The 26553-nt window shown below is 40.0% G+C and overlaps 1 protein-coding gene across 1 annotated transcript in view; it reads left to right on the forward strand.

Annotated features, from left to right (window-relative positions):
- The window catches only part of nav1a (neuron navigator 1a), a 107131-nt gene that overhangs the window by 77641 nt on the left and 2937 nt on the right, over positions 1–26553 (forward strand). The window contains exons 11-28 of the mRNA XM_028452225.1: positions 8119–8257; positions 12442–12745; positions 15334–16132; positions 16212–16733; positions 17353–17394; positions 17653–17801; positions 17914–18093; positions 18214–18266; positions 18438–18461; positions 18697–18774; positions 19658–19741; positions 22282–22390; positions 22469–22590; positions 22717–22725; positions 23413–23615; positions 23693–23855; positions 23951–24128; positions 26374–26462. Of these exons, the coding sequence (XP_028308026.1) occupies positions 8119–8257; positions 12442–12745; positions 15334–16132; positions 16212–16733; positions 17353–17394; positions 17653–17801; positions 17914–18093; positions 18214–18266; positions 18438–18461; positions 18697–18774; positions 19658–19741; positions 22282–22390; positions 22469–22590; positions 22717–22725; positions 23413–23615; positions 23693–23855; positions 23951–24128; positions 26374–26462 (3247 nt within the window). The remainder of the gene's footprint in view (positions 1–8118; positions 8258–12441; positions 12746–15333; positions 16133–16211; positions 16734–17352; positions 17395–17652; positions 17802–17913; positions 18094–18213; positions 18267–18437; positions 18462–18696; positions 18775–19657; positions 19742–22281; positions 22391–22468; positions 22591–22716; positions 22726–23412; positions 23616–23692; positions 23856–23950; positions 24129–26373; positions 26463–26553) is intronic.

The following is a 26553-nucleotide window of genomic DNA, read 5'->3' on the forward strand; positions in this document are numbered from 1 at the left end:
TACTGCTGTGTATGTGCGTGTGTGTGTGTTCACATTAATGTGTGACCAAAAAGGATTCAAGCGTCTATAGCACCTCCATCCATCATTATCTTGAAACCAGGACAGAGAAATAATAAATAACAGTAAAGGGGAAAATCATTTCTCAGTTTAACGTATACCTAAAGGCCTCCCACTAGCACAGTGTGGTTTCTAATTGGCTGTCAGTGATTTGCAGTGAGTCTTTAAAGGTACAGTAGAAGACGCATCGCTAGGACAGAACTAATTAAAGGCATAGTTTATGATGGTATTCTGCTTAATTACTTTACTAGTGCCTAGAGCAACCAGACAGTAACGGCTTCATCATTATGTAGTGAGTTGTTGATCTGTCTGATGTCTATAGCACAGGAAGCTGTGAGATTCTGATAAGAACGTGTCATGACTACAAACTAAAACCTAATAGTTGACCATTTACTGAAACAGTCCAGGTCGTATTGTATATAAGGCTTGTCTACTTTTAGCTACAGTGCATCTGCAGCGGCCACACCATGCATGGCGTCATTTGTCAGAATATCTTGAGTATTTCAAGATACAATGAGATGCCTGTACTTTGAGTACTTAACAGCCCTATATGGTGCTCTTATGGTTAGTTCTGTACAGGCATAACAGATCTTTACCTTCATATTTTAGTGATTTGAGGACTTTCCACGTTCTTGTTTTTTCTTGGGAGAAATTTTATCGAAGACAGGATATTGACATTCTTTGTAGAAAGTAGGTTTAAATTACTTGCATAGAAAACTAGATTTACTGGCATTTCAAAGTGTGGTCCCATTGTGGGGCCAAGAAGCCAACCAGTGGAAAGGTAGGGGGAAACACATGTGAAATAAGCAAAATCACAAAAGTGTATTAACACTCGTTTTAGTATTAGAGACTGTTTTTTAGATCTTAATGCGTTATACATGAGAATGGAAAGTGTTGACAGTTTGATTGAATTTAATGCTGGATGAAGCTTCTTTGGAGGAAAACTGTTCCTTGATTTTTTTTTTTTTGCCAGTTTTTTTCCCTATAAGACACACTCAGACACATTTTTCTCACTCTTTCCTTTCCTTGATCCTGGCATGCATCCCATCCCAGTTACCGGTAACTTGCTGGTAGCGAAAGCCTTGCTTGGTCAGAATCTTTTTGACTAAGATTTTTTTTTTCCTCTATTATTTTTAGCAACTTTTCCCATTTGGATTGATTTTGAATGTTCATCATGTATTAAGAATAAAGAGGTAATATTACCTTCATAGTGAACCAATAATTCATCCACATGGTTAGTGAATGCATATAATCCACCTGTGTGTGTGTATGTGTGTGTGTTTGATGTGATAAGCTGGTAAGGTGTTCCAAGGACCCATACTGCCAACCATCTGTGCCTGCTGACCACATTTGTCTATCTTTTGGTCTTCTCTTGCGGACGTTAAGACATTAATGATGTCCCTCCGCACACATTCAGCAGGACTTTACCACAAAATCCTAAATGTGTAACACTGCGTTGTCTCTGAGCGCTAGTCGGTGTTACCAGGGCTGTACAGAGGGTGTGGCCCGTAACGCTGCTTTGTGCTGCAAATGAGTCGTTTTGTTTTGTGAGAGTGTATGTTTACACAAGTGTCTTTGTGGGTGTTTCTGAGAAAACTGTCAGTTAGATTAGATCCTGTTTCAAGTGTCCAGGTTAAAACCTGTACAGCAAGCTCAGACCTGTCAGAAATGTTCTCACCTGAATTTTGTGCTGGTTGTGCTGCTGAAATGTTTACTTTAAAACCCTGGGTGATCAACAAATTGATCATTTACTGCTGACTTCCTGCTCAGGCTTATCTGGGATCTTTTAATGAATGCCAAATTACAGAGAAACTCAAGCAACAACAAAGCCTGTCACCCAATTTTAGTCTTATTTAGCCTCCAGAGGTTTTAATGACTTGAGCAGACCTCTCCTGCATGTCCCCACTGGTTTCATGGCTGACTGTCCAGTGGCAGTCTGGCACTGCCCTACTTTCCATCACTAGAATGAGGAGCCTGTCTTTCATCCACTAAGATTTAAATAGGAATGGAAAGTTCCTTTCCACTGCTGAACTGCAGAAACAATTTACACGCATGCACCAATGCTAACAGGACAGATATAGTCCCAGATGCAACACAATTACGTCATTTCTGTTTATCAGAGTGGCCTTTGAATCTACTTTTTACAAATTGAGTGGACGAGTGGAGTTTTACCTATTTAAAAGTAGGTTTTTTGTTTTATACCACAAGCAAAGTGAAGCAAATATTTGTTTACTCTCGTTACTGAGGAGTTACGCTAATATACTTAACCCAGCAGGGAAAGAAATCTGGGGGTGCTTTCACACCGGAATAGTTCCGGCCTCTGATGCAGTTGGATGAGCTACTCACTTGGGGTGACAGCAAGTGAGTAGCTCCATTAGTCTAGGCAGACAAATGGAAATCAGAAGAAGAGGGACTCATTTATTGGTCCAAGAAGCGCGTAAGACGACGCCGAAATTCCAGCTTTTCTACCTGTTCTTCCACATTCAACAGATTCCTGTTCTCTTAAGAGTTTTGGTGTTTTAGTTTCACAACATAGCTGGGTCTCATGCCTACCCACAATGCCATGCTATCTTCAACCCTTCTTGTTTGATCTAAGCCAAGAGCGTTTGCATTCACAGTGCACCATAATCGCTCTAGACTTTGATTGGAAATTCTCCAAGACTGGTCTAGAATACACTTGCCTGATTTTTTTTTTTTCTCGACTTTTGTTTGTGAGTTCAAACCCACCCCAACACATCAGACGTTTATGGCTAAAAAATTCTTGAGTCTTTTAACCGCTCTAGGATTCATCAGTGTGAATGTCCCGTGAAACATTGTTTAAAACATTTTTACTGTTTGTGGTTTATGTGTACCTAGAGGCTACATTCATGCCTGTTTTTACTCTAGCAACTTGGGTCCCAAAGGAAATCACACAGGACCCATAGTTTGGGAAACAAAGAGATAATCATGAAAAGTCAAATAATGCCTTTTTGTCTAAATGTAGAATCCCAATTAGCCCAACACATGAGCATTGCACTCCTCTCCATGGCCTTCCTGCAGTGTTAACAAATGTTTATTTAGGTGGCAAGCTTATCAGCTAATACTGTTGCGCCTGCTGTGTAGGGTTGGCAGGTTTCCAACCTACAGCTAGCCAAAAAAAAAAAAAAAAAAAATCCTGCAGGCGAAGCTGCTTTGTCTTTGCAAAAGTGGGTTTGTCTTCTTTTAGAATCTGCTCTATTTCTCTCAAATGTAGAGAAAAGGCGAGTGCTTAGTGCTCAGAAAGCAGCAGAAAAGACCATTCAGGTTGAGATCAGTGCAATTAGGTTTACAGTCTGAAAATGAGAAGATGGCAAGCTCTTAATAAAAAAAAAAGCTCCGAAGCTGAGCAATTCTGTTCAAATCCTCCTGTGATTGTTTGTGTGGGTTGTCTGTGCAGACGAGGAACAAAGAAACACTGCCTCGATGAAAAGATGATGTTTTCTGTACTAAACACTGAACCTTTCTTGATTGAATACATTGCATACTATCTCTGAGAAAATGAGGGCAGGTTTATTCCTAAAATACAGAGTTATTGCTTTATTTCAGGTGCACGTTCAACATATATCTGTAGGAGGAAAGCAGTATGTTTTACTTTGTGTCCCTGTGGTGTATTCTGTGGTGGGGAAGATGGACTGAGAGAGAAAACAATCTGTCAGGGGAAGGTGATGAATGAGTTTAATCAACTACATCTCAGCGTAATAGACATTTATTGCCTCCTAGATAGAATCCGTATTAAAATTTATTTTGTTTAGAGAATTACAGTCGATAGATTCCGTCTTTAAGCAGCTGATGTCTTTACTTCCACACTGGCTGGCTGCATTATTTGATCTGTTTAAAAGTCATAACTACAAAATGAAAATCAATTTGTCTTTGTGTATTTTATAATATTCTACATCTCTCATTTAGTAACATGAAGGATCTGATGAGCCATGTGAAAATGTATTTTAGCAGATGTGGCAAGTATTGGTGTGATTTGATCTATAATGATTAGCTCATGTGTGGAAGAGGTCATGTAGAAGAACAGGATTGTGTCTCTGCAGTAGCTGCTGTCTAATGAAAACTATAAGGCAGAGTCGACAGATTATAACCAAGGAAGCAAAGAAAGATGATCTCCTTAGGTGAGGGCATAAGGGCCTCTGAAATTCACCGTTTTCCTCAGTGTGTCAGCAGTACTTCTATACACACTGCAGCTCAGTCTTATTTCAAGCTCGTCTTTTAAGCTCTTTTTTTCCCCACTTCTGTTTCATCATCCTCTGTTCAAAGCCTTACCATTCCATAGTCTTCTTTTTAAGCTCCTTTTTTTTATTTTATCACCCAGCAGAGGATTGTAAGAGTCGTCAGACTTGGACCGAAACAGTTTCACGCACTTCCACACTTTCAAATGTGCAGGATTACAAAATCAAATTCATATATTTATCTATAAAAGCTCAGCTTGCTGCTATTAGCCAAACATTTTCCATAAGGAACAAAAAGGAACCTCGCCAAAGTCAGTCCTTTTGTCCCTCGTAACCCACAGCATTCAGAAGTAGTTAATCATTTATCCTAGATCAGTTGTTCCAGGGGTTCGTTGAGTCAGTCTCAGGGGTTCTGCAGGAGTCAAGACACACAGTAAAAATTTATTTAACAAAATGCATTTCTGTGATAAGTTTTTTGAAAAGATAAATTAAGAAAACAATGTTTCATTAATACATAAAAAATGTAAAGGTATTGTGGACGATATTATTTTGACTTCAACCTCCGGGTGGATCATCTTAACTATTGGTCCTCCTAATTGACAATCATTCTGATGATATGTTTACGTAAGTTTGTCTTACGTGCTCGTGCCCGGTGCGGATTGGGTCCTTAGGAAATTGATTTTTACCCACTGGTGGCGAGTTTGACATAGTGAGAAAATTGCAAATCCTCTTTTGGAAGGTAAGCTTGCATCAACGATGCCGACTCCAACTTGTAAACAGAGCTGTGCACGAGGAAAACTGGGCTCGTGCACGCTCTCTCGCACATGTAGGTGTTCCCTCTTGAGCAGGTAGAGTTTTGCTCATGTAAAGAAGGCGTTTCTTTTCTAAACTTCGGGAAAATCATCCTCTATACCTTTCAATTGAAAGCATGTGTGTTTATAGTTCCGGACCCTCAGACAAATTTGACTATTGTTCTGGCTCTTTCTTTGTGCATATGCAGTTCCGTCACTGCCGGACCTTTTCTACATAATGTGCCTGTGTTAACACAGTGTTAGGATAGCTGAGTGGTCTAAGGTGTCTAGACTTAAGGACGTTTCTTTCCGCTGATGTGGGTTTGAACTCCACTTCTGCCATTTTTTTTCCCTTCATTTTACATTTTTAACACGGCAAATTCTTCTTTTAAAAATACATATATACGAGAAAAAATAAATAAAAATTAGGGTATTTCCTGGGTTAGGATTAGGGCTAAAATAAAACTGAGGAAACTATAGCTAGAAGGACACGGGTCCGACAGTGACGGAACTTCCGGCATTCAGCTTACTGCGTATGCGGACGCATGCACACAGAAAGTGCAGGAACTATAGTCCTTGTCTGAGGTCCGGGTCCGGACCAATAGCAACAGCCTAAAAAAATTGTCCAAGGCTTATGTGTGTCTCGGAATAAATATATACCTGTTTTAAAGAAACCATATTTTATCAATGACGGAGGAGTTGATGAATGCACTGATGAATCATGCAAGGTTCAGTATCTCAAATAAGGTTAAAAACCCCTTTTCTAGACTATTGTGTCATAATCTTGTGTGATTTTTTTTTTATTCAAAAAGATAACTCTGTATCAAAAAGATATAGGCAGTATATATATATATATATATATATGTGTGTGTGTGGAATTTTACAGTAACCATAAACTCATCCAAACTGGGTCACTGCGTGCTGGAGCTGTGTAATGGACAAGGAGAACATGCAAACTCATTAAGAACGAAAAAAGCCAACAGGCATTGAAGTCATTTTTGCAACTATGAAATCTCTGACAGTATGAATATTTATTAGTGCAGTGTAAAGTCTGGGTCACTATTCTCTATGTGTCACATTTGATCTTTTGTTTGCTCTGAATATCACAGACATCATCCTCTTCACACAGTATCTCATCTGCTCTTTTTATGCCCAAGGTATCCACAGGCTAGACAGGGAGGGCTTCCCCTTCACCCATCCCTCCTTTCCCCCCATCCCTGCCGTCGACCCCCCCAGGGCACACTGCAACCCACTCAGGCATCCAACCGGAAGGCGTATTCAGCTCTTTCCCCCCCATGTCCCCCTTTACCACTGTATTTGTGACCTAATTAGACAGGCCATGGCCTTTTAACTTACTTTACAGTAGAGTGCAACATCCGTAACCTATTGACCCTAATGACTGAAACACAACCCCCAACTTCCTAAATGTGACCTATTTAATGCAAGTGAAGAAGTGTTAAACACAGATAGCCAAACACACGTACTGTCCTCTAACCCCATCTCCCCTCAGTGAAGTAAATCAACAGTAGTTTTTTTTTTTTTTAGCAAAAGTAAATGTTCTACTTGTCTTCATATTCAACAATTGTATCTAACACTGACAAGATACACAACTCACTTGTATTACCTCTGCCAAGGAGGATGGTCACAGACCATGAAAGATTCCATTAAATTTTGGAGGGAATCTGAATCAATTAACTGATTCTGGATCATTGTAAGAAATACAATTACAAAAAAAACACTTGTGAGTTTGTAATTGACTGGTGTTTATGATATTTGACTCAGTTATGTTGGGTTATTACCTCAATTAACCGAATTTAATCCAAATCAGATTTCATCATGATTTAAAAAAAAAAAAAAAAGAAATGGGGGTGCCAATACATTTGGACCTACAGCATACAGTAAATTTCTCCCATCTTCAAAGTTTGAATGAGCATCGTACCATGATAAGGTAATAAAGGATATTTGACGAATAGCTTTTACCTTTGTTGTGGGAATATTTCAACTTCATTTAGCAATCACACACGATGGATCCTGTTCCTGAGAAACACAGAATTGACCTAAATGAATAGACAATATTCTTTATACAGTCATGTAAGGACTTGTGGGCGAAGGGATGAATATATTCTCCTGTGTCTATTTTGGTTTGTGTGTGGGTTGAGCTTGTGTTCGGAGCGTTCCATATATTGGATTGCTGAGTGTTACAGCTCATGCACTGTGGAGGATGAGTATTTGGAACAGGCAGCCTTATAAATGAGGTCTCTGTCTGAATATTTAATATGAAGACATGGATTCAAATGAGGCGGCCAACAGTTGGTAACGAAGCTACTGGACTGTGTGAATAAAGTTATCAGATTTAAAATTCTGGATTTTTAGTTTTATTTTTTATTCAATTGTAGAATACTGTAGATATTATGTTGAAGGTAAAAAAAAATGATGTAACCAATAATAATAAATGGGTCAGTTTTTCTCATACTTACTATTGCTGACTATTGCTCTCTGTTTGAGTAACATCACTTGATCAAGCATTTTCTAACATTCCACACTTCAAAATAAGTCATTATTTTTTTTATTAAAGAAGAGAGAGAGGGGGTAAAAAAAGAGTTTTTAAAAAAATAAAAAAGTATGTCTGATTCATTCTGATATTGGATCAATATCGGTATCGGCTCATACGCAAGGCTGCAATATCAGTATCATATCAGAAATGAAAAAGTTGTATCGGGACACATACACACCTCTTTCAACATGTGAATAATAATTGCAGTGAACTAGGTTGTCTTTGGACTAACTGATGGATAGCGTTAAATAAAATACCTCAATTCTCATCAACTAGAGTTAGAATGATTAAATTCCTTCTAAAATAAATACACAATTGTTTTTTTTGTTTATACATATATATATATATCCCTATGGAAAAGAGTTGATAAAACACTTGTATATAGAAACCCTCCTACTATTCACTTCCTGGGAAATTGTTTCTCTTCTCTTGTATTGTATATTTATTTGTCTTGATTTTAACACTTAATCTACCTGTTCAGCGATATATTTGAGTGAATTTCCTTTGTTGTGGTTTCTCCTAGTTGGGACGAGAGCAGCTCCATTAGTAGTGGATTGAGTGACGGCTCCGACAACCTGAGCTCTGAAGAGTTCAACACGAGCCCCACTCTCAACTCCCTCCCATCGACCCCCGTGGGCTCCCGCCGAAGCTCAGGCATTGTGGTACGTGACCCATGCGTGTACGTGCATCTCACACAGGTGGATTAGCAGAATGTGTGTTGGCTACATTGGTATTGGTGAAGCTGTTGATCCTCGGCTTGTATTGATGAACAGTTTAGTGCAGTTTCACATGTCAGAGGATTTACACAATAGGCAGCTAGACACAGACATCAGACACAAAAGACGGATTAGCTTGCATCTGTAGCATTCACAAATTGGCTCCTGAGTTGTGTTATGAACTGAATTTTTCTGTTTTTAGGTTTTATATTAAAGTGTGTCATAATGTTAATTCCCCTTCTATTAGATTAGTCAGTATCAGTGTGTTAATCCTTTTTCTTTTTTTAAATCCACTGTATGATATAGGTCACACCTCCCTAATGTAGTTTCTGAAGTGGGGATTCAGAGCGAGGATGGTGGTGCCGAGCACAGAGAGGGAAAATCAGTGTAACCATAGTAACCAAAACACAGATACAGTATGCCCAGAGTGTGGGTCTTTGTCTTCTTCTTTATACCAAAAGGGAGGCGAGGTGCAATGAGGCAAACCATGTGCACACACACGCACACACGGGCCATCTGCAGTCCTGCATCTGGGCCAATGAACTGGAAAGAACCAGGGCACACCAATGTCCCCACCACTACCATGCTGTCTTGGCATTATTGTCATGGCAACCAACAATCACAGCCTCACACAATGCTCTCGGCCACATTATTATTATTATTATTATTATGAATACCTGTCTAAATGTGTCGCTGTCCCAGCGGCAGTAAATTATGACACTTTTTCCATCAGCTACACAATTAACCTAAATAACAATAACAATGATAAATGTAGCCGCAAGCGGCAATAAACGGCCTTCACTGCGCCGCCTTTCACCCTGCAAACACCGTAAAAGTTATCAAAAATCCATGGATCTGTTTCGGTGTCCCACTTCTCTAGATGATCTCCAGCGATTTTAAACCCCGTCAGTGAAACGCCCTTGGAGAAATGCGTTAAAATATACCGTGAGCGAAAATAGCAATTTTGCAATTTTCAATTCAAGATTCTGGACTTCCTGTGTGTTTTTTGGCGTGGTCTTAATAATATTTTTTACTTGTCTTGTCATGGTCTACTTCTGTGTCAATTTTCATGATTCTACGATGAATTATTTTTTTTGGCAATTCCTATCTCGTAATGCATTTTTGGCGTACTTGGGGGGGCTGGCGCATCAAATTTTTGCATTTTTTTAAATCGGAAGTAGCCAGAAATTAGAGAAGCGCGCGATTGAATTTTGTTGGAATTTTTGAGACTCTACATAATAGTTCAGTGGGTGAAAAGTAAGTGAGTTGGTTCCGTCACCGGGAAAGAAAGAATAATAATCCAACCCCTTTTTGAGTACCATGAACTACATTTTTGGAAAGCGCGGGGGCATGCCTACAACATGACAAGGGTCCCTGGTCACTGACGGGCACGTGACGTTCGCATAGACTCCGCCCCTTCCGTCACTACGAGAGCAAGAGGCCCTTCGCCAGCTCGTGGCGCTCGGGCCTAATAATAATTATGTGGCCTTCCTGTAACCCTATCACATATTTTATCACATTTCCTTCTTTAGATCACTTCTAATGAAGACGTTATCAGTGCCTGAATACAAGCCTCTTAATACAATCAGGTGTGTCAAATTATTGAGAGATCTAACCACTCCAAATAGTTTCGTTCACAATGTTTTACTTTCTTTTCACTGCTTTTAAAATAAATCATTTTTTGTTATCGTTGTTCGCATATGGGAACAATGTGTAGAAGACTTGAAACATGTCTGCTCTTGTGTTATCCATGTTATGTCACACCTTGCTGACCAGATGTGTATGTAAACCCCCAGCCAGGCTGTTTCAATAATCAGGGCGTATGTGGGAGGAAATGACAATGTTTTGTCAGAACACTCTGGTCTAACAAACACGCCAGAGAACATACGGCGCACACTCAGGCACACCTGGTGCCATGTGAACCTGAACCTGTCCGTGGGGTCTATTGGTTTTTAATAAAAAAGGAATCTCGCAAAAGGAGACCTGAAGATTCACAAGATGCTGTAAACACACACACACACACACACACACACACGCACACACACACACACACACACACACACACACACTTGGTACAGTGTGTAACTCTGACCTCTACAGTGAGGGAGAATGACTTATCTCCATGCTCAGTCATATCCGTCCTGGTATGGACTCATAATCTCTTACACAAACTTACTCAGACTGCTTATATTCATAATAAATGAATACACACATGCACACAGACCTTGGCTGAAATTGAACTTATTTGTACAAAGTTTTGTTTGACATTTGGTACTCTTGTAAAAAGTTGGATGATATACCAAGTATTGCAATATCAAAACATCACGTATCATAATTGTGATGTGGAGGTGGGGGTGGGGGGATGTGCTATGATTTACTATTAAATTAAATAAAAGCATTGGTATTTTTCCAACTTTCCATCTTTTTTTTCGTGATGCACCGGAATGAAAATTTTTTGGCCGGAAACGAAAACCGTAAATGAGAAAACCAAGGCCGAGAACCGAAAACGCTAAAATAAATGATTATGCAAAATATTAGTCCCATTGCAATTATGGCTCTGAATGTGAACTACCTCACTCACCTCAATTGTATAAATTAATATGCTTCAAAGAATAAATCAATTCAAAATATGTAATTATTTATTTAGCACTGACATTCCAACAATGCACAATATGAAATAAATAAATTGGGGCGTGGATTATTTCTTGTACGCGCTGGTTTAATTTCAATCCCATCCAAGTAATGATCTTTATTATGTGGACCAAGTACAGAGGATCCCTGAGAAACATGCACTGATTGACTGGGCTACACGTAACTACAGTGTCTAGGTGACACAGAAACATAAAACACACGTATGTGCTCCAGCAACTCTGTTCAGAAGACGTTTAAGTGCTCCGTGAGTTCGCACTGACTGCAATGTTGTTTAATCGATAGGCTGATGGTCAAAGAGAGATTCTTTTTTTATCAGCATCAGAAATGTAGGTAAAATTGTAGCATAACTATTTGACCTGAATCGACATCTGAAACAATTTTAACAACCTATTTTCCCAATTCACAAACACACAATCTTGAACTGAAGGATAACACTGTTGAAATGTAACATGTAGTGTGTGGGAACATTATCTCACTATCACACACTATAAGGGGCGGGCACAAAGATCTGAAATAAAGGGTGGTAATCCAGTTGCTTCCATAAATCCTGTAGTAAAGCAGTTTCCTCACCTGCTGCGCATAATTCACTAAGACTGCAGCAATCATTAGTGCACGAGCAGAACTGGTGCTGACCGCCCTATTCAAATGAGTGTTTTGCTCGTTTAATGTGGAGACGTCAGTGCGCACAAGCACACTGACATTTGAAGAAGTTAAATTTGAGGCAGATGGACTTCTCTGTCTGCTGCACAAACATTTATTAATGTAGAAAACTAAATAAACCTTTTTTTTTATACTTAAAAACTTAATATTTTTTCCCCCTACATTAATGTGGGTGCTCTGTCAGGTCCTGTAACTTTGCTCTGATCAGTCCATGAAAAATAGGCAGATTTGGACAGAAACCGTCCTATTGATCTACCACTGATCTGAGTTAATACAGCAAGTCTGTCAATCAGTCAGGGAAACGCGCTAAATGGATTCAGGGCGCATTCTGAAGCGCTGAAGACGCACAGTCCTGATTCCCTGGGCTTTGTACTCCTTATTAGCTCGTGGAGTGATATTTGCGCATGTTTTTACCACTAAACCTTTAGTGAATCCGCCCCTAAATGTACAGTCTCTCAGTGTGTGTTAGTCACGCTAAATCCAAAAATGCCCTTTAAAGCTGGATTGACACATAAACATGCAAAACCACAGTTTTCATCCTGGGTTCATTTTTTTTTTGCTTAGCATAACAGGTTTTTAAAGTTTGTGGATTATTTTTCCATTTTCGGCAAATCACATTAAATCATTTTTGTCTTAATCTACTTTATGTCTCAGATATGATGCATATCTTTTGTAATGCATCTCATTTTAGGTAAAAAAGTTTTTGAAGAAAGCCAATGTGGAGGACACAAAACAGCATAATCCACAATAAGATCTTTTTTTTTTTTTCATCAATCACTCTGGTGCACATTTTTCTCACACAATGTCTTCTTCTTTAGATGCGCACAGATGCTGAAAAGAGATCTCTAGTGGAGAGCGGACTGTCCTGGGACTCTGATGACAACAAACCAAGCCGCAAGAGCCTCAGCACCGGGGTCTACGACACCACAAGTCAGAAGTCGGAATCCGTCAATAGGTGGAAAAAGATGCGGCCACCTATGGAAGGGCCTGATGGAGGGAAAGGAGAGCTGAAGAAGCCTCAGACCCTGGGTCAAGGAAATGTGTTGAAAAAGGGGAGAAACCCCCCTGTGGGAGTCACATCCCCAATAACGCACACGACACAAAGCGGCCTGAAAGTAGCAGGTGAGACACTGATAGACAATTCCCAACTAGGGGTGGGAACCTCTGGGTACCTCACGATACGATACGCAATACAAAGCTCACAATAACGATTATCTCACGATATGACGATACTGTGATTATTGATATATTAGTCAGAAATCAATCTACGATAATCTATGACATAACAAGAAAAAAAAAGATTAAGTGAAAAAATACAATTTTTATTTTTTATCTCTGAAAGACAATAAATTGAAAAAGCATCCTATGAACAGTGACACTATTTTAGTGCAATATTTCTGTAAATAAGTGTCATTTTATTGGAATCTATAGAAAGTGGTGCCATGTATCAAATGATAATCACTGCCCTCACCCTTTATGGCAGTGACATACACACACAAACACACACGGACATTCAAAACAACAGGATTTTAGTGTAAATAGTCAGTGTCTGTGTAAACAGCCGTCTGTATGCTCCTTTCCTGTGTTTTAATTTGCCAGCTGTTAAAAATGACAGATATGCTAAACACAAGTCGGTTGTGTTGACCTGATATTGAATCCCAGACCACGTCAACACAGCCGAAAGACACAAGCCAAAAGATTTTGTGGCCACTTTGAGAAATACTGTGGATGATACATTTGTCAAACAGAAAATGAAAACAGGATGAAAAACATCAACAGACTGTATACACAACCTTTTAAGATAGAGCTTGGGCTGGAGGCCTTGTAAAGTCCTCTATGTTGCAATAGTTACAGTAAGTGAATGCATGTTTGTGCTTCGATCAAATTATCAACTCAGTTAGAAATGATTATACTCATGTTAGTTAAATCTGGTGAGTCCTAGTGGTACGGTACATGCTTTATTATATTTCAAAAAGTGTTCAAACTTACAATTCAGACGTGATCTGGTTGTTTTAAATCTTACTGTGTTGATTTTCAATAGGAGTGAGTGGAAAACTATCACTGTAACAAGTAGGGAGGTCCCAATACAACTTTTTTCACTTCAGATACGATACCGTTATTGAAGCCTTGAGTGTTGGATGATACCGATATTTGGCTGATGCGATGTCAGCACAAATCATGCATACTTTTGTTACTTATTTTGTAGTGTGAAATGTTAGAAAAGGCTTGATTAAGTGATGTTACTCTAACAGCAACAGTAGGTATGAGAAAAACTGACCAATTTATTATTAACCAGTTGGTTACATACATTTTAACCTTCAACATAATACCTACAGTATTCTACAATTGAATATATATATACTATATATCAGAAATGTTAGATGTAGTCCGATAAGATTCGATATTCATTTTCTGGCTAATGTCGGACCGATTGATACAAAAATCATAAAGTTTCGTGACAAAGAATGCATTTTATTCTCAAGTTGTCCTTATTAATTACAATTTCTCAGTGGAAAGTAATTAGTATGAGTCCTTTACCTTGAAATCAAGATTTAAAGTGTTGGATGGAGATAAAATCCCATTTAGTCTGAATATCTGCCATGTATAAACATCTCAACAGACACAAATATCTGTTGTGTTAAAACACTGAACCATGATTTTCATGTGTACATAGTATAATGTGTGGGGGTTTTTCATGATAAAAATGACATGCGCATCTGTTTTCTTACAGTGTGTTTCCCTTTTTGCTTTTGTTTATCTTTACCCAGTAGGCACTTTTTCAGTCTTACAAAAGGTGGAGTTTAGTGTGTGGAGTTCACGCAATAAAACTGTGATGAGGGATATTAAAAGAGATTTACCATCAAAAAAGAGATTGCACATATTTAGAGGAATTGGTTCCTTTTATAAAGTACATTTAATAAGTGATTATTACTATTCTATATGATCCGATCCAAGTGTATGTGTGTGGCCTATATGTCTGTGTGTGTATATGTGTTTTTGCGGATTTATAAATACCCTTAAGTGAGTCCAGATGTCCTGTGGCAACATACCGGTGGGTCTCATTCGACAGCAACTCTTTGACTCTGTTAATGCCTCGTGTATTTGTGACACATAACAAGTCCTATTAGAAATATATTAAGCTTGTGGGTATTGTCGGCTTTTATACACATACCTCACACATGTGTCTAATAGACTCTTACTCTTTAAATAACTTCCAAACAAGTCCAGTTAATTAGCCATTTGGAATAAAATTACCTCTTATTCACCAACTTTTCTCTCCTTCCTCCTCCTCTCCCTAAACCATCCTCAAGAGCAGGAAATTCATTTTAAATGGAGTGTTTCATATGAGTTTTGCACCCCTAGATGCACTTGATGGCCACGAATACCACTTTTCCACAGGCGTGTAGGATATGTTAATCCAGACAGGGACACGGATTCAAAGAGGCACATTTACTGGAAAGCTGAAACCCTTGTTGGAAAAAAGGAACTTTTTTAGTCCATTGGGGCTGGAAAAGATGAGTAATTGCATGATAGCAGAGCGTGTGATGGTACAGATGGCTGTGAGTTGTCTGGTCAGGCGGGGATTTTTTTATCAGTTGACAGTCAGACCTTGTAGGTGTTTTGATAAGGTCCTTTGAATCTCTTCAGTTATCACCAGATGCTGCTCTTTACTCATCATGCTCAATGTGTTTTGTTTTTTCTTGCTGTAGGTACTGTGAAAGCTGATGGGAAACCTATGGATAAATCAAGATTAGCAGTGAAGTCTTCAGGTCTTCAACGCTCTTCTTCAGATGCTGGGAAAGACCATAGAAATGTTGCTGGTCCTGGTGATCAACGCAAACCTCCCTCTGGCTTGGTAAGGCCATCAACTGGTGGACACTTTGGCTTCAAGAAACCCAGTACAGCTACTGGTAACGGCACAAGCAATGTCCATACACCCAGTGTAACCAGTGCCGCCTCCACAAATGTGGGTAAAAATCCAAAGACGTCAGGTATTCCTGTAAAACCTGGTGCTGGAGGTGGAGGGCGAAAGACTAGTCTGGATGTCTCAAACAGTGACCAAAGTGGTTTCCTTTCTCCGAATGCAAGAAGTTCTCTTCAGTACCGCTCACTGCCTCGTCCAGCAAAGACGAGCACGCTGACTCTAACCCGGCCCAGCTCAGCTCGCCCAATCAGTACTACCATGGACACGAGCTCAGGAATAACCAAGCCATCTTCCACAGCTACCCAAGGTTCAAGACTTAAAGAGCCAGGATCTGGGCTTGGCTCTGGAACAGGGATTAGTAAGGCAGGGGGGCGTGGGATCCCAAGTCCTAGTCCTGTCAATCAAACGGACAGAGAGAAAGAGAAGGAGAGGGCCAAGGCTAAAGCTGTCATCTCTGAGTCTGAGTGTGGTGGTGAATCATTAAAGTGCAGTCAGACCCCCTCAGAGAATGAAGGGAAGGTACATGGACTGAGGCCTCCCAGCAGTGGAAAGTGCATAGAGCTGCCCTCCCCCAGTACACACAGGTACAAGTATGACTGTTTTTACTTTCAAAGTAAAGCAATGGTACATTTGTTAGAACTCCCTCTCCTTGTGTACCCTCAGATTGTCTGGAGTGCGCAGCCTGGCAAAGCCTCCATCCATGGTGCAGTTGGACAAGCTGAACTCAAACAGCCGTGATGTCATCGCTCAAGACTCCCTACCTCCAAAGATCCCTCCATACTCCAAGCTCCAAGAACTATCCACTTCTGCAGGCAGCTCCGGCAATTCCTGCCTGACCCCGAGCCCGGCCCCTTTACTCAACGTGAACTCCTCTGCTTGTTTCTCAAGCACGGGCTTAGGGCTGGGACCCAGACAGGTCACATCCCTTGGGTTGGAGCGCAGCGAAGGCAACACCTCTCCCCTGCTCTACCCTCGTATGTCGGGTCTGCATCGCAGCATGGAGTCACTGCCGTTGCAGATGAGTCTGGCCCCTGAGTCCACAGGGAAGGAGAAGGGCCGAGGCAGGGAGAGTTTGGTGAGAGGCTACACCACGTTAGAGCCTCAGGACAAAGACAGACATGAGGATAGAGGCCCAAATTCAAGCTGGAGCTCTGGAAGTAAAGTTTCACTTACCCTCTCCAACAGGTCAGTACAATTGTATACTCACAATGCAATAACAGGGTTATACCCTCTGTAGGTCAACAAAGCTGCTTTGTAGCTCCACCTTCTGGTTAGATCAGGAAATACTAAAGCACCAGTCTATCACTGATCTAACATGCTATGTTTTTAGATTCAAAATAATTCAAAAGAAAGTTGCAAGCAATAAATTGGTAAATCATATGTAAGACATACAGTATATTAAAAGGAAAAAAATGAGGTTACATTTTTAAAGGCTTCTTCTTAAGGCTGGATAAAAATTGTTGACTACTGACTAAATCTGAATACATGATTCAGAACCCCAAAACTTTCAAGCATTTAATCCTCATGTGGGAACATTTGTCTGTCTAATAAGATGGTTAAAATTGTACTTTAATTAGGAGTTAGCAGAACACTGAAAATACACTCTAAATGGTGGGATACTAGGCTGTTATTACAATGGGTTTGTTATCAGTGTTGTACAGCCTCAGTAAGTGAAGTCATAATAATTGGGTGGGCTCCAGCTGTCGGCCAGTCTCAGTGAGCCTCAGTGTGCCTGCTGCTTGTTCTACAACTTAATAACTCCTTATGCCAGGAGGAAAATACTGACAATGTTTAATCTCCACAGCGCTCATCGGGACAGAAACACACTACCAAAGAAAGGGTTAAGGTAAGTTAGCGCATGTCACTTTTAAGCATTAAGGCGCACACTATTAGAGTTGTGCATGCATGCAGAGATCTCCATAAGGGTAATAGATCTTCCATTGTTTAATAAGATAACATCCCTGTTTCTAATATATAAAAAAACAGCACGAAATGTTAATGTTGTGTCTTTTGAACATAATTTCGTGCGTTTATCCTCATTTCAAGCTCAGTTAGCAGGAAACGTTGAATGGGAATCCTCACTGTGACTGTCCCATTTCTCTAGTTATAGCGCTGCCTCTCAGGTGGAAGAGGAGGGAAAGGAGAGAGAGGAGAGACGGCACTCCCATGCTGCTCTCAGTATGACTGATACATTCACTCTTCCACTGCTGTCCTCACCCCCCTCCCATCTCCGCACTGCAAGGACCACTATGGGTGTGTATAATCATGTCCAATCAAAATCCAGAGAATATTTTCTGTGTGATGCCAAACACCTAAAGTTTTGATTTGTGGCAAATGTAATGTAACTCCTTGTGGTGGACAACAGCCAGTCCGGTGGGTGGACCTCCCAGGATGACACGGTCCAACAGCATCCCTACACAGGATGTCTCCATGGATGCGTACGGAGCATCGCCGCTGGGCAGCACACTGTCTCTGGCCGAGCGTCCCCGCAGTATGGGAATGGTTCGCTCCGGATCCTTTAGAGACAGGGAGCCAAATGATGAAGGTGCGTCTGCCTAAGATAATTCCAAAGCTCCGACCTTGTCTTTAACGGTCGTACTGAGGTATTTCCTCCTCAACTGCTGCCAAAGGCTTTTAAATGTTACTCTTTAAATTTTTCCTCCAGTTCACGGATCCGTCCTGTCTCTGGCATCCAACGCCTCATCCAGCTACTCGTCGGTGAGTGCGTGCTGCGTTAAACCTCAGGTGTGTGTGTGTGTGTCCGTGTGTGTGTGTGCAGTGCGTGCACGATAGTGTATTAAAAGAGCACCCAGTTTCACAATATAAAAAGCACTCTTCTCTTCTTCTTTCTTTGCTACTTTTTCACTTTTATACCCCTCTCTTCCTAAGGCTGAGGAAAGGATTCAGGGAGAGGTAGGTGTTTTCTTTCCCAAGCTTTTCTCATTCACCATCTCATCCTTTGGTTTCCTCTCATTCATCAACCTTGTTTCTCTAAGAGCTAGTCTAATATTCCTCTCATCATTCCCATCCTTGAGTCAGTTGGACTTTTTCCATGTTAAACATTCATATTTATCAACAGCTGAACTCTTTTCAGCTTTGGTTTTCTTTTTTTGGTATTTCATCAAGCATTCTTGTGTTTTAAACACAGCAAATTCGTAAGCTGAGACGAGAACTGGAGTCTTCACAGGAAAAAGTGTCAAACCTGACCTCACAGCTGACAGCGAATGTAAGTACTGTGTAACCTAATCTAAAGGGAAATGGCCTTGAAGAGATAGAAATATGAAGTCTAAAAGTGTTTGACACATGTTTCTCAGGCAATTTAGTACCATAATAAATAAAATAATTGTCCAGCTGTTTTTGCAACGACATTTGACAAAAATTGGCCTGCAGGTGAACATGTCTCCTCATCCAATCTCCATGACGGTCATCTTAACATGATTGTTACAGCTGAAATAGGCCACTTTTCACCTCAGGACAACAGAAAGTGTTAGTAGCAGCCCCTCCCTCTAATTTTACGACTCAGTGTCTGTCACTCATGTCTATGAACTGTCAGCCTCAGTGACATCCACCCTGGGGCTGTAGTAACTGATACCTGCTTAGTCGCCTCAGGTGCAGAGCATGTGATAGCAGGATGGGTGAAACAATGCAGGCCTGTTGTGTTTGCTGTTTTTTCTGTTTTTTTTTTAATTCATTGTTTTGCATTTGGGGAAAAAAGATTGCACAATGGCTTATGAGGATAGCCACTGCTACTGATAACATCTCTTTTATTTAACATGTCATGGAGTGCAGACCTAAACCGCTTGCTTGTCATGTGTACACAGCTATAGCTATTTCCTCTTCCTACCATTAAAATTATTATTATTATTATTTTAGATTTATAGAAGATTAATGCATAAAACAAAATCTTAAAAAAGATGTAAATATAATTAAAAGTACATTTCCTTCCCTTCTGTATATATGTGTAAGTATGGGGAGAGACAGCTAAACGACACTGGTGGGAGAGAACTTATTTTGTTGGGAAATGTCATTTTAAACATTTTAAAAACAAAATCAAAGTTAGAGTTTGAAGATTTGATATAATGTTTCTTGCTTCTTTGTTTTCCAAACAGGCTAATTTGGTGGCTGCCTTCGAGCAAAGTTTGGCACTGATGACAACTCGGCTGCAGACTCTGTCGTTTAGCCATGAACAGAAGGTACAGTTTCACTTTTCAAACATAAACCCACAGTCCTGAATTCCTGCCTTATTGCAGCAAGCGTTTTATTTTTTTTATTTGTTTGAGCTAAAAGCCAACAGGAGTGTGGTGACTTTGATCACAGCCTTTGATGGAAACTGAATGTAGGTTAGAGGCCCGGGCTGCCGTCCCACAGAGTGAGCTGGCGTGAGAGAACAGACGGAGGTTGAGTGAATAAGAAAACTCATTGTGCTGAAGAATACTTCACTCACAAAAAAACATGGCACATTCCTGCATTCTTCTACCTTTTGGTTTGCACCAACTGATCGGAGCCTGAGGCGGCGTGTGCGGAGGTTTTATTCACTGCTTCATGCCTTGATGCTTCCTCTGAAAGCCACGTCTAGACCTCAGTAGAAAAGCTCTTTGTTGTTAGTGCTGCTGGTGCACTGACCTGTGCAGTTCACACTCTTTAACCTTGAGGAGCTAAACTGGGAGCCTTCATTTAGGGGTCAGCCGCGTTTAGTTTCATTAAAGCCATTTAGGCCCCGCCCACCAAACAAATGGGAGGCTGAGAGCCACAATTCAATAACTATAACAATATTGAGGCTGCTATGCATTCTCATTAATGAATGAATACATAATAAAACACACAGAGAACACACACACATTTTATCATGTTGTGTGTCACCGCATTTTTGATGAGGTTACAAACGTTGGACGTCCATGATCGTAGCAGCACTAAAGCGTTCTTCATGCATCTTCACCTATGTCAGGGCTGTAAAACTCATTTTAGTTCAGGGGCCAAATACGGTCCTGTTTAATGCCAAATGGGCCACAGATTATATATAGATTTTTTTTGCCTCAGATTGCTCTTCCACATATGATAGTATTTAAAGTCACTGACAATATCTAAGCAATAAGTGACAGCTATCAGTTCCTGCAGGATCTTAAATTTTCTTGATTTTGATAAATTTTATTTAATTTGGGGAGTAATTTGAGGAAAATTATAGGATTTTGAAAGAATTCAGAGTATTTACAACAAATTAAGATTAAAAATGACTGCCATCATGGGATATATCTGTGGGAAAACTGTAAAAAATGTGTAGTTTCATTGAATTTGTGTATTTGGAGGTACTGAGATATCCACAACTGAATTAGTTGGTGATTAATGCTGCGTTCACACCGTCTTCTGCGGCACCAGACGCATCTGCCGCAAGAAACATATTGCAAGGTTCGCAGGATCAAAAAATGTCCCCAATTTGCTTCATACATACGTTTGAAGCGAAGCACCGCCCACCAGCGACACATCCAACTCGGTGAGTTTCACTGCCTGCTGAAGCGATGAGCTGCGCTCCTTTTTCTCCAGTGAAAAAAGCCGGTGTGATTAGCGGCTAATGCTATCCTAGCTGAGTGCCGACTTCCAAAGATGAAAACTACAGAGAGAACTTTTACCTGCTACTACCACCTCCTCACTGATTCTCCTCCACGCCAAATCCTTCCTAGTCCGGTCCCGGATGTAAAGGCCGTCAGGTGGTCACGCACAGCTTCTACTCCATGGTTGAACGAGTGAACAGACGGGTGTCCATGTTGGCGGCCTGACATCATGGTCAACCAAGACTCTGATTGACTTTCGTCATGCGAAACATTCGCAGGAGTTCAATGTTTTCAACTGTTGCGAATGTGCGGGTATGCGTAAAATCGAGAGCGCCTCACAGGAAAGATTTTGCATCTGTGACGCATCTATCCATTGACTTTTATGTAATCTGGACGAACTGACATTTTGTGTGTGAACACAGCATTACACAGAGTCATGTTTTTGCTTTCATTTTCATTTTCTCCTACGGGCTGAATTGGGAGCTTTAAAGGGCCAGATGTGTTCCCCGGGCCTTGAGTTTGACACGTCATCTATGTTAAGACAATAAATGAACCTGATGACGTACTTGATGGTCAGAGGGGCACTGTGATTGGTCACTGAGCCATGGGGGAGGGGCAAGGTAACTACAAGTGGCTCTGGAGCCATTGGTTGCCATTGGTTGATGACCCCTTATTTAGAGTATCAGCTTTAGCTCACATGAAGCCATTTTTTGTCTCAAAAAGGACTAATTGAAGGTGTTTAATCATAAAGAAATCATATCTAAAAGAAAGATTTCCATATTTTGTATTCAATCCCCTAAATCATGTGCTGTAATTGATTAAAAAAAAATAAAAAATACTGATTAAAATTATATTTAGAAATTATTTACATTTTTCAAAATAATAAAAACCACACACAATCTCAAACAACTGTATTATATACTTTCATTTTCTCAAATATAAATCTAGTTAAAATAAAATGTAAATAACTTAATTAAATTGTAATTGAAGGTGGCGCATCTCATCACTTTGTGCGCTAATCCTGGCTTCTTTGCATTTGTAACACAGTATAACTACAAACGCGATCAAAAACTTTTTCTTGTGGAAAACATTTCTTTGGCGTTGCCATAAATTTCTGATATATAAATGGGGTCACATCCCATAAAAGGTTGTGAACCACTGGCCTAAATGAAGGTTTAACTGTGCAGGACTCTGAGCTGACAGATCTGCGAGACACCATCGATGCTCTGAAGGCCCGAAATGAAGAAGCCCAAGCCGTCATTCATGGAGCTCTAAACAACCCAGACGGCACAAAAGGTCTGCACAGCTCCTCTCTGTCTCTCTCCACATCTGTAAGCCTTTAGACGGACTTATTTGTTTCTTTTTTTTACCAAGACCTGCGCATGAGACGTCAAAACTCTTGTGAAAGCATCTCCAGCCTAAACAGCCTGACCAGTATGTCGAGCATGGGCAGCCTGAAGGATCAAGATGCTAAGAAGAAGAAGAAAAAGAGCTGGGTAAGACTAAGTTGACTATTTTTTTTTTCTTCCTGTCTGGCTGCACTTCCTCATGAACATGACAAAGCCGCACGGCTCCAGTGTGACCGTCTCTCCCTCCTTTGTGCTATTATTTCACTGTTTCAGGTCTTTGAGGTGAGTACAGTCCACTATGTTCATGCTAACACAAGTTGACATTTTTACAGCATGATGGTCCTTTTTAAACCTTAAGTAATCTTCATCTCTGATGATTGACCTTCTTCATGATTTATTGGACAAAGGTTTTCATCTTTACCCTGAATAAATAACTGGGATTAAGCTGTGGAGCAAATCAGAAATCAGAAATGATGAATGTTTATTTTGTTAAAAGCTGCCTTAAAATATGTTTCATCTCATTTACATTAAATACCTGTTTTTTTTATGTACATCCACCTCTGGCATGTAACCTTATATCCGTTTGTCTTGTTTTAGTACCTTCCTTGACCAAATCGCACAAAATGAGTCAAACTTAAAGGAATAGTTCATCATTTTCTAATAAGGATTGCCAACACTTGTGATCATGATGACATTGTGGATTTAGTGCCGACTGCTGTTAATCTCAGCACAAAGTGAAACTATTGATTGGGATTTGTGCACAAAATCTGCCTTCATTCACATTTAAAACATACAATTCACTGGATTAGAGTAAATGTCCTCAATTCTTTCAAAATGGCTAACTATTCCTTTACCTTGAGCTTACAAAATAAATTAATTGTTCAATTTTTTTTATTCTTCTTGGTTATGATCACGTTTGGCTACATAATGGAGTCAATGCAAGCATTATGTGTCTTTTCCTTTCTATAGCTGAGAAGTTCCTTCAACAAGGCCTTTAGCATCAAGAAAGGCTCCAAAACCTACTCAGACATTGAGGAAATTGCCACCCCGGATTCTTCAGCTCCCAACTCCCCAAAAATGTCTCACGAAGGCGGAGAAGGAGAAGGAGAAGGAGAAGGAGGAGAGAACCAGGCATCTCCACTAAAGACCTCTGCTTCTGCCACTTCTTCTGCGTGAGCACAATTCAACTTCTTGCAGCCTGACTCATAAAAGGGTGTGAGTTTCTGATGTGAGCGTTATGATTTTACAGAATCATGGAAACCACAGAGGAAGGAGACAGCGGGGAGACGGCAGTGTCGGATTTGCGTTCAGAGCTTTGGGTGAAAGAGAGGGAGCTGACAGATATCCGTTTGGAGGCCTTAAACTCTGCACACCAGCTGGAGCAGCTTCGAGAAGCCATGAACAATATGCAGGTTTGTTTAGCCCACAGGAAACTCTGCTGCAGCTCATCTTTGTCCCTGAGAGATTTCCACTGCTTTCAGTCCTGTTTTTTTCAATCCCTCCATAGTCTACAGTGGAGAACCTGAAGGTAGAAAATGACCATTTAAAAACAGGCTCTGGTCCCACATCCTCCACTTCCCAGCCTTCAGGCCTGGCCTCCCTCCTTGGATCATCACTCAGACAACCATTGAGCATGTCGCTCACCAAGTCATTCAGCCTGAGCCTAAATGACTGCAAAAACCCAGGTAACTACTTAATTAAAGGTGCAGTCCGCAACTCTCAGATCCCTCTCTCCCCGCTACTCTCTTGCCCTGCCTCCAAACTTTCCAAAGCCCTTCCCTCAGAGGAGCTAACACACTAACGTTAACCCAGCAACATCACAGTAATATAACATGCTCTGTTAAAAGTATATTACTGCAGCGCTTTGCTCTCTCAATGTACACAAACCTCAGCAGCAGCAACAACAACACAGTGTCACTTACAGCAGCCCAAACGGAGGCAGCTGCGCACACATGAACAACACATGCACTACAGAGTTCTAGTGTAACAATTACAAATCAAACATAATGTAAATCAAGCAGCAGTAATTACCTTTCAAGCAGAAAAGTCACCAATTCCATCTTCTACACCTCCACACCATACACTGTAAAAAAGATGGCGCTCCAGCCCGGGAAAGGGGCGGGGCCTGTGACCAACAACTGTCAGACAGTCCATCAAACACAATCCTGGCTCTGATTGGTTCTTTTTGCTCTGTCGCGGTGCATTCTGACAATCTGCCAAAGGCTGCAGGAGCACCCGGGGGGGCTCAATGAGCCTGTTTTTTTCACACAAATTACTAGTTTCATGTAAAGCTGTCCTTACATAGTGACAACTTTAGTAAATATGACAAAAAGTCACTTTTATAAGGTTGCAGACTGCACCTTTAAGTAGGTTCCAGATCAATAGAAGTTTGAAGGTAGTATTAACTAGGAGTGTGCATTGCCATGAATCTGATGATATAATTTGCAAATTGCATGCCATGATATGATTCATCCCGTTTAATCCCGATACTAAACAATATGATATTCATTGCGATATATTGCGATATCAATAATTACAAATTTCACCTTTACAAGTACAAAATGGTAGGAAATACAATTTATTTCATTTTTTTTACTTGCAAGAATAAGTAAATGATAAACTAACTGTAATTCAAACACCTATATAAAAAAACAAGTAAGTGATATGTTTATCAAACTGTCAAATTACATTTTTCACAAGTTTAACTGATTCTGTTAAGTTTTTATATTCTCTTTTTTTTTTTTTTTTTGTAAGTAACCACATACATCTATAAAAGTGCCCAGTATGTTTTATAAAAACAATCAACTTCCAGCTAAACTGCATCAAGTAGGTTATTTAACAACATCTGATGTGGTTTACTGACCCCTAGTGACCAGGTGTTAGCACAGTTCAATGTTTTTTTCATTAAAAAATATAAACAAAAAATCTATTTGGACATTTTTTGAATCGATACGCTAATCGTGCGATATATTACTGAATCAATTTTTTTTCTTACACCCACCTTTAGTGTAAATCAGGGGTCACCAACATGTAGCCCGCATGGACCATTAGAAGAGAAGAGAAGAGAATTTGTTTAAGTGTTGCAGATGGGATTTTGTTTAAAAAAAAAAAGAAGCTACATACAGATTGCAAGAAGTTGTGGATTTTTGTAAAATATTACAAAATTGTTAAAATGTACAAATGCTACATGATTAGTTGAAAAAGTTGACAGTAAAATAGGAACATAAAGATTGCCTATGAAATGTAATGAAAATGAAACAATTGCATAAATTACAGTAAGAAAACAAAAAGTGATGCACATTGAAACATTTCCAACCTTTTTAAGTTACTGCTAGTTTTCCTTATTATCTTACCCTTAATTTAAAGTGAAGCCTGTGAAAATGCAGTATTTAAAAAGTGTAAATCAAACTGGTAGCTTTGAAGTAGCTCACAGTTTCAGAAAGGTTGGTGACCCCTGGTGTAAACCAAACAAGGGAGGGCCATGCTTCAAAAGGATCCATGGATTGGATAGAGATCTGCACTTTGTTCCTTCTGATTAAATACATTTTTATGACATCATCTTTCGACCATGTTTATTCAAAACAAAGCAAAACTTTTTCCTCGCTTCTTTCCGTTTACAATAGGAAAAATTCACAGTGGTCGTGTACAATACCGAAATGATCTCAATTCACCTGTAGGTGGCTCTTATAAGCCAACGTTATTAAGATAAATGACAATCATGAGCAGAACAAAGCTTATGTTATGTATGAATTTCTTATACTCAGAATCATAACTTTCATAAGATTCTAATTCATTTATGAAATATTTACCGGTGGTGTCATTTTAAGCAGATCCATCAGAAATCGTTCTCCGTTAAAACAACTCTTACGCTCATACTTATGTTTGATTTTTATTGGAAAGTGATTCCATGTTGTGCTGTTTTTATTTCAGAGGCCTCCCGAGGCGACACGCTGAGTCTGTCCTCTCAGTGTGATGAAGGGTGTGCACAGGTGTTTGTTCGTTTAAGAAATCAAGCTGAGGTAAACAGACAATGTTTATATTCTTTAGAGCAGGGGTCTGCAACATTTACTCTAAAAGGAACCATTTTGCCTCATCTCACCTGGATTAAAG

Source organism: Gouania willdenowi, chromosome 7 (assembly GCF_900634775.1).
Source record: "Gouania willdenowi chromosome 7, fGouWil2.1, whole genome shotgun sequence".
Taxonomy (NCBI): Eukaryota; Metazoa; Chordata; class Actinopteri; order Blenniiformes; family Gobiesocidae; genus Gouania; species Gouania willdenowi.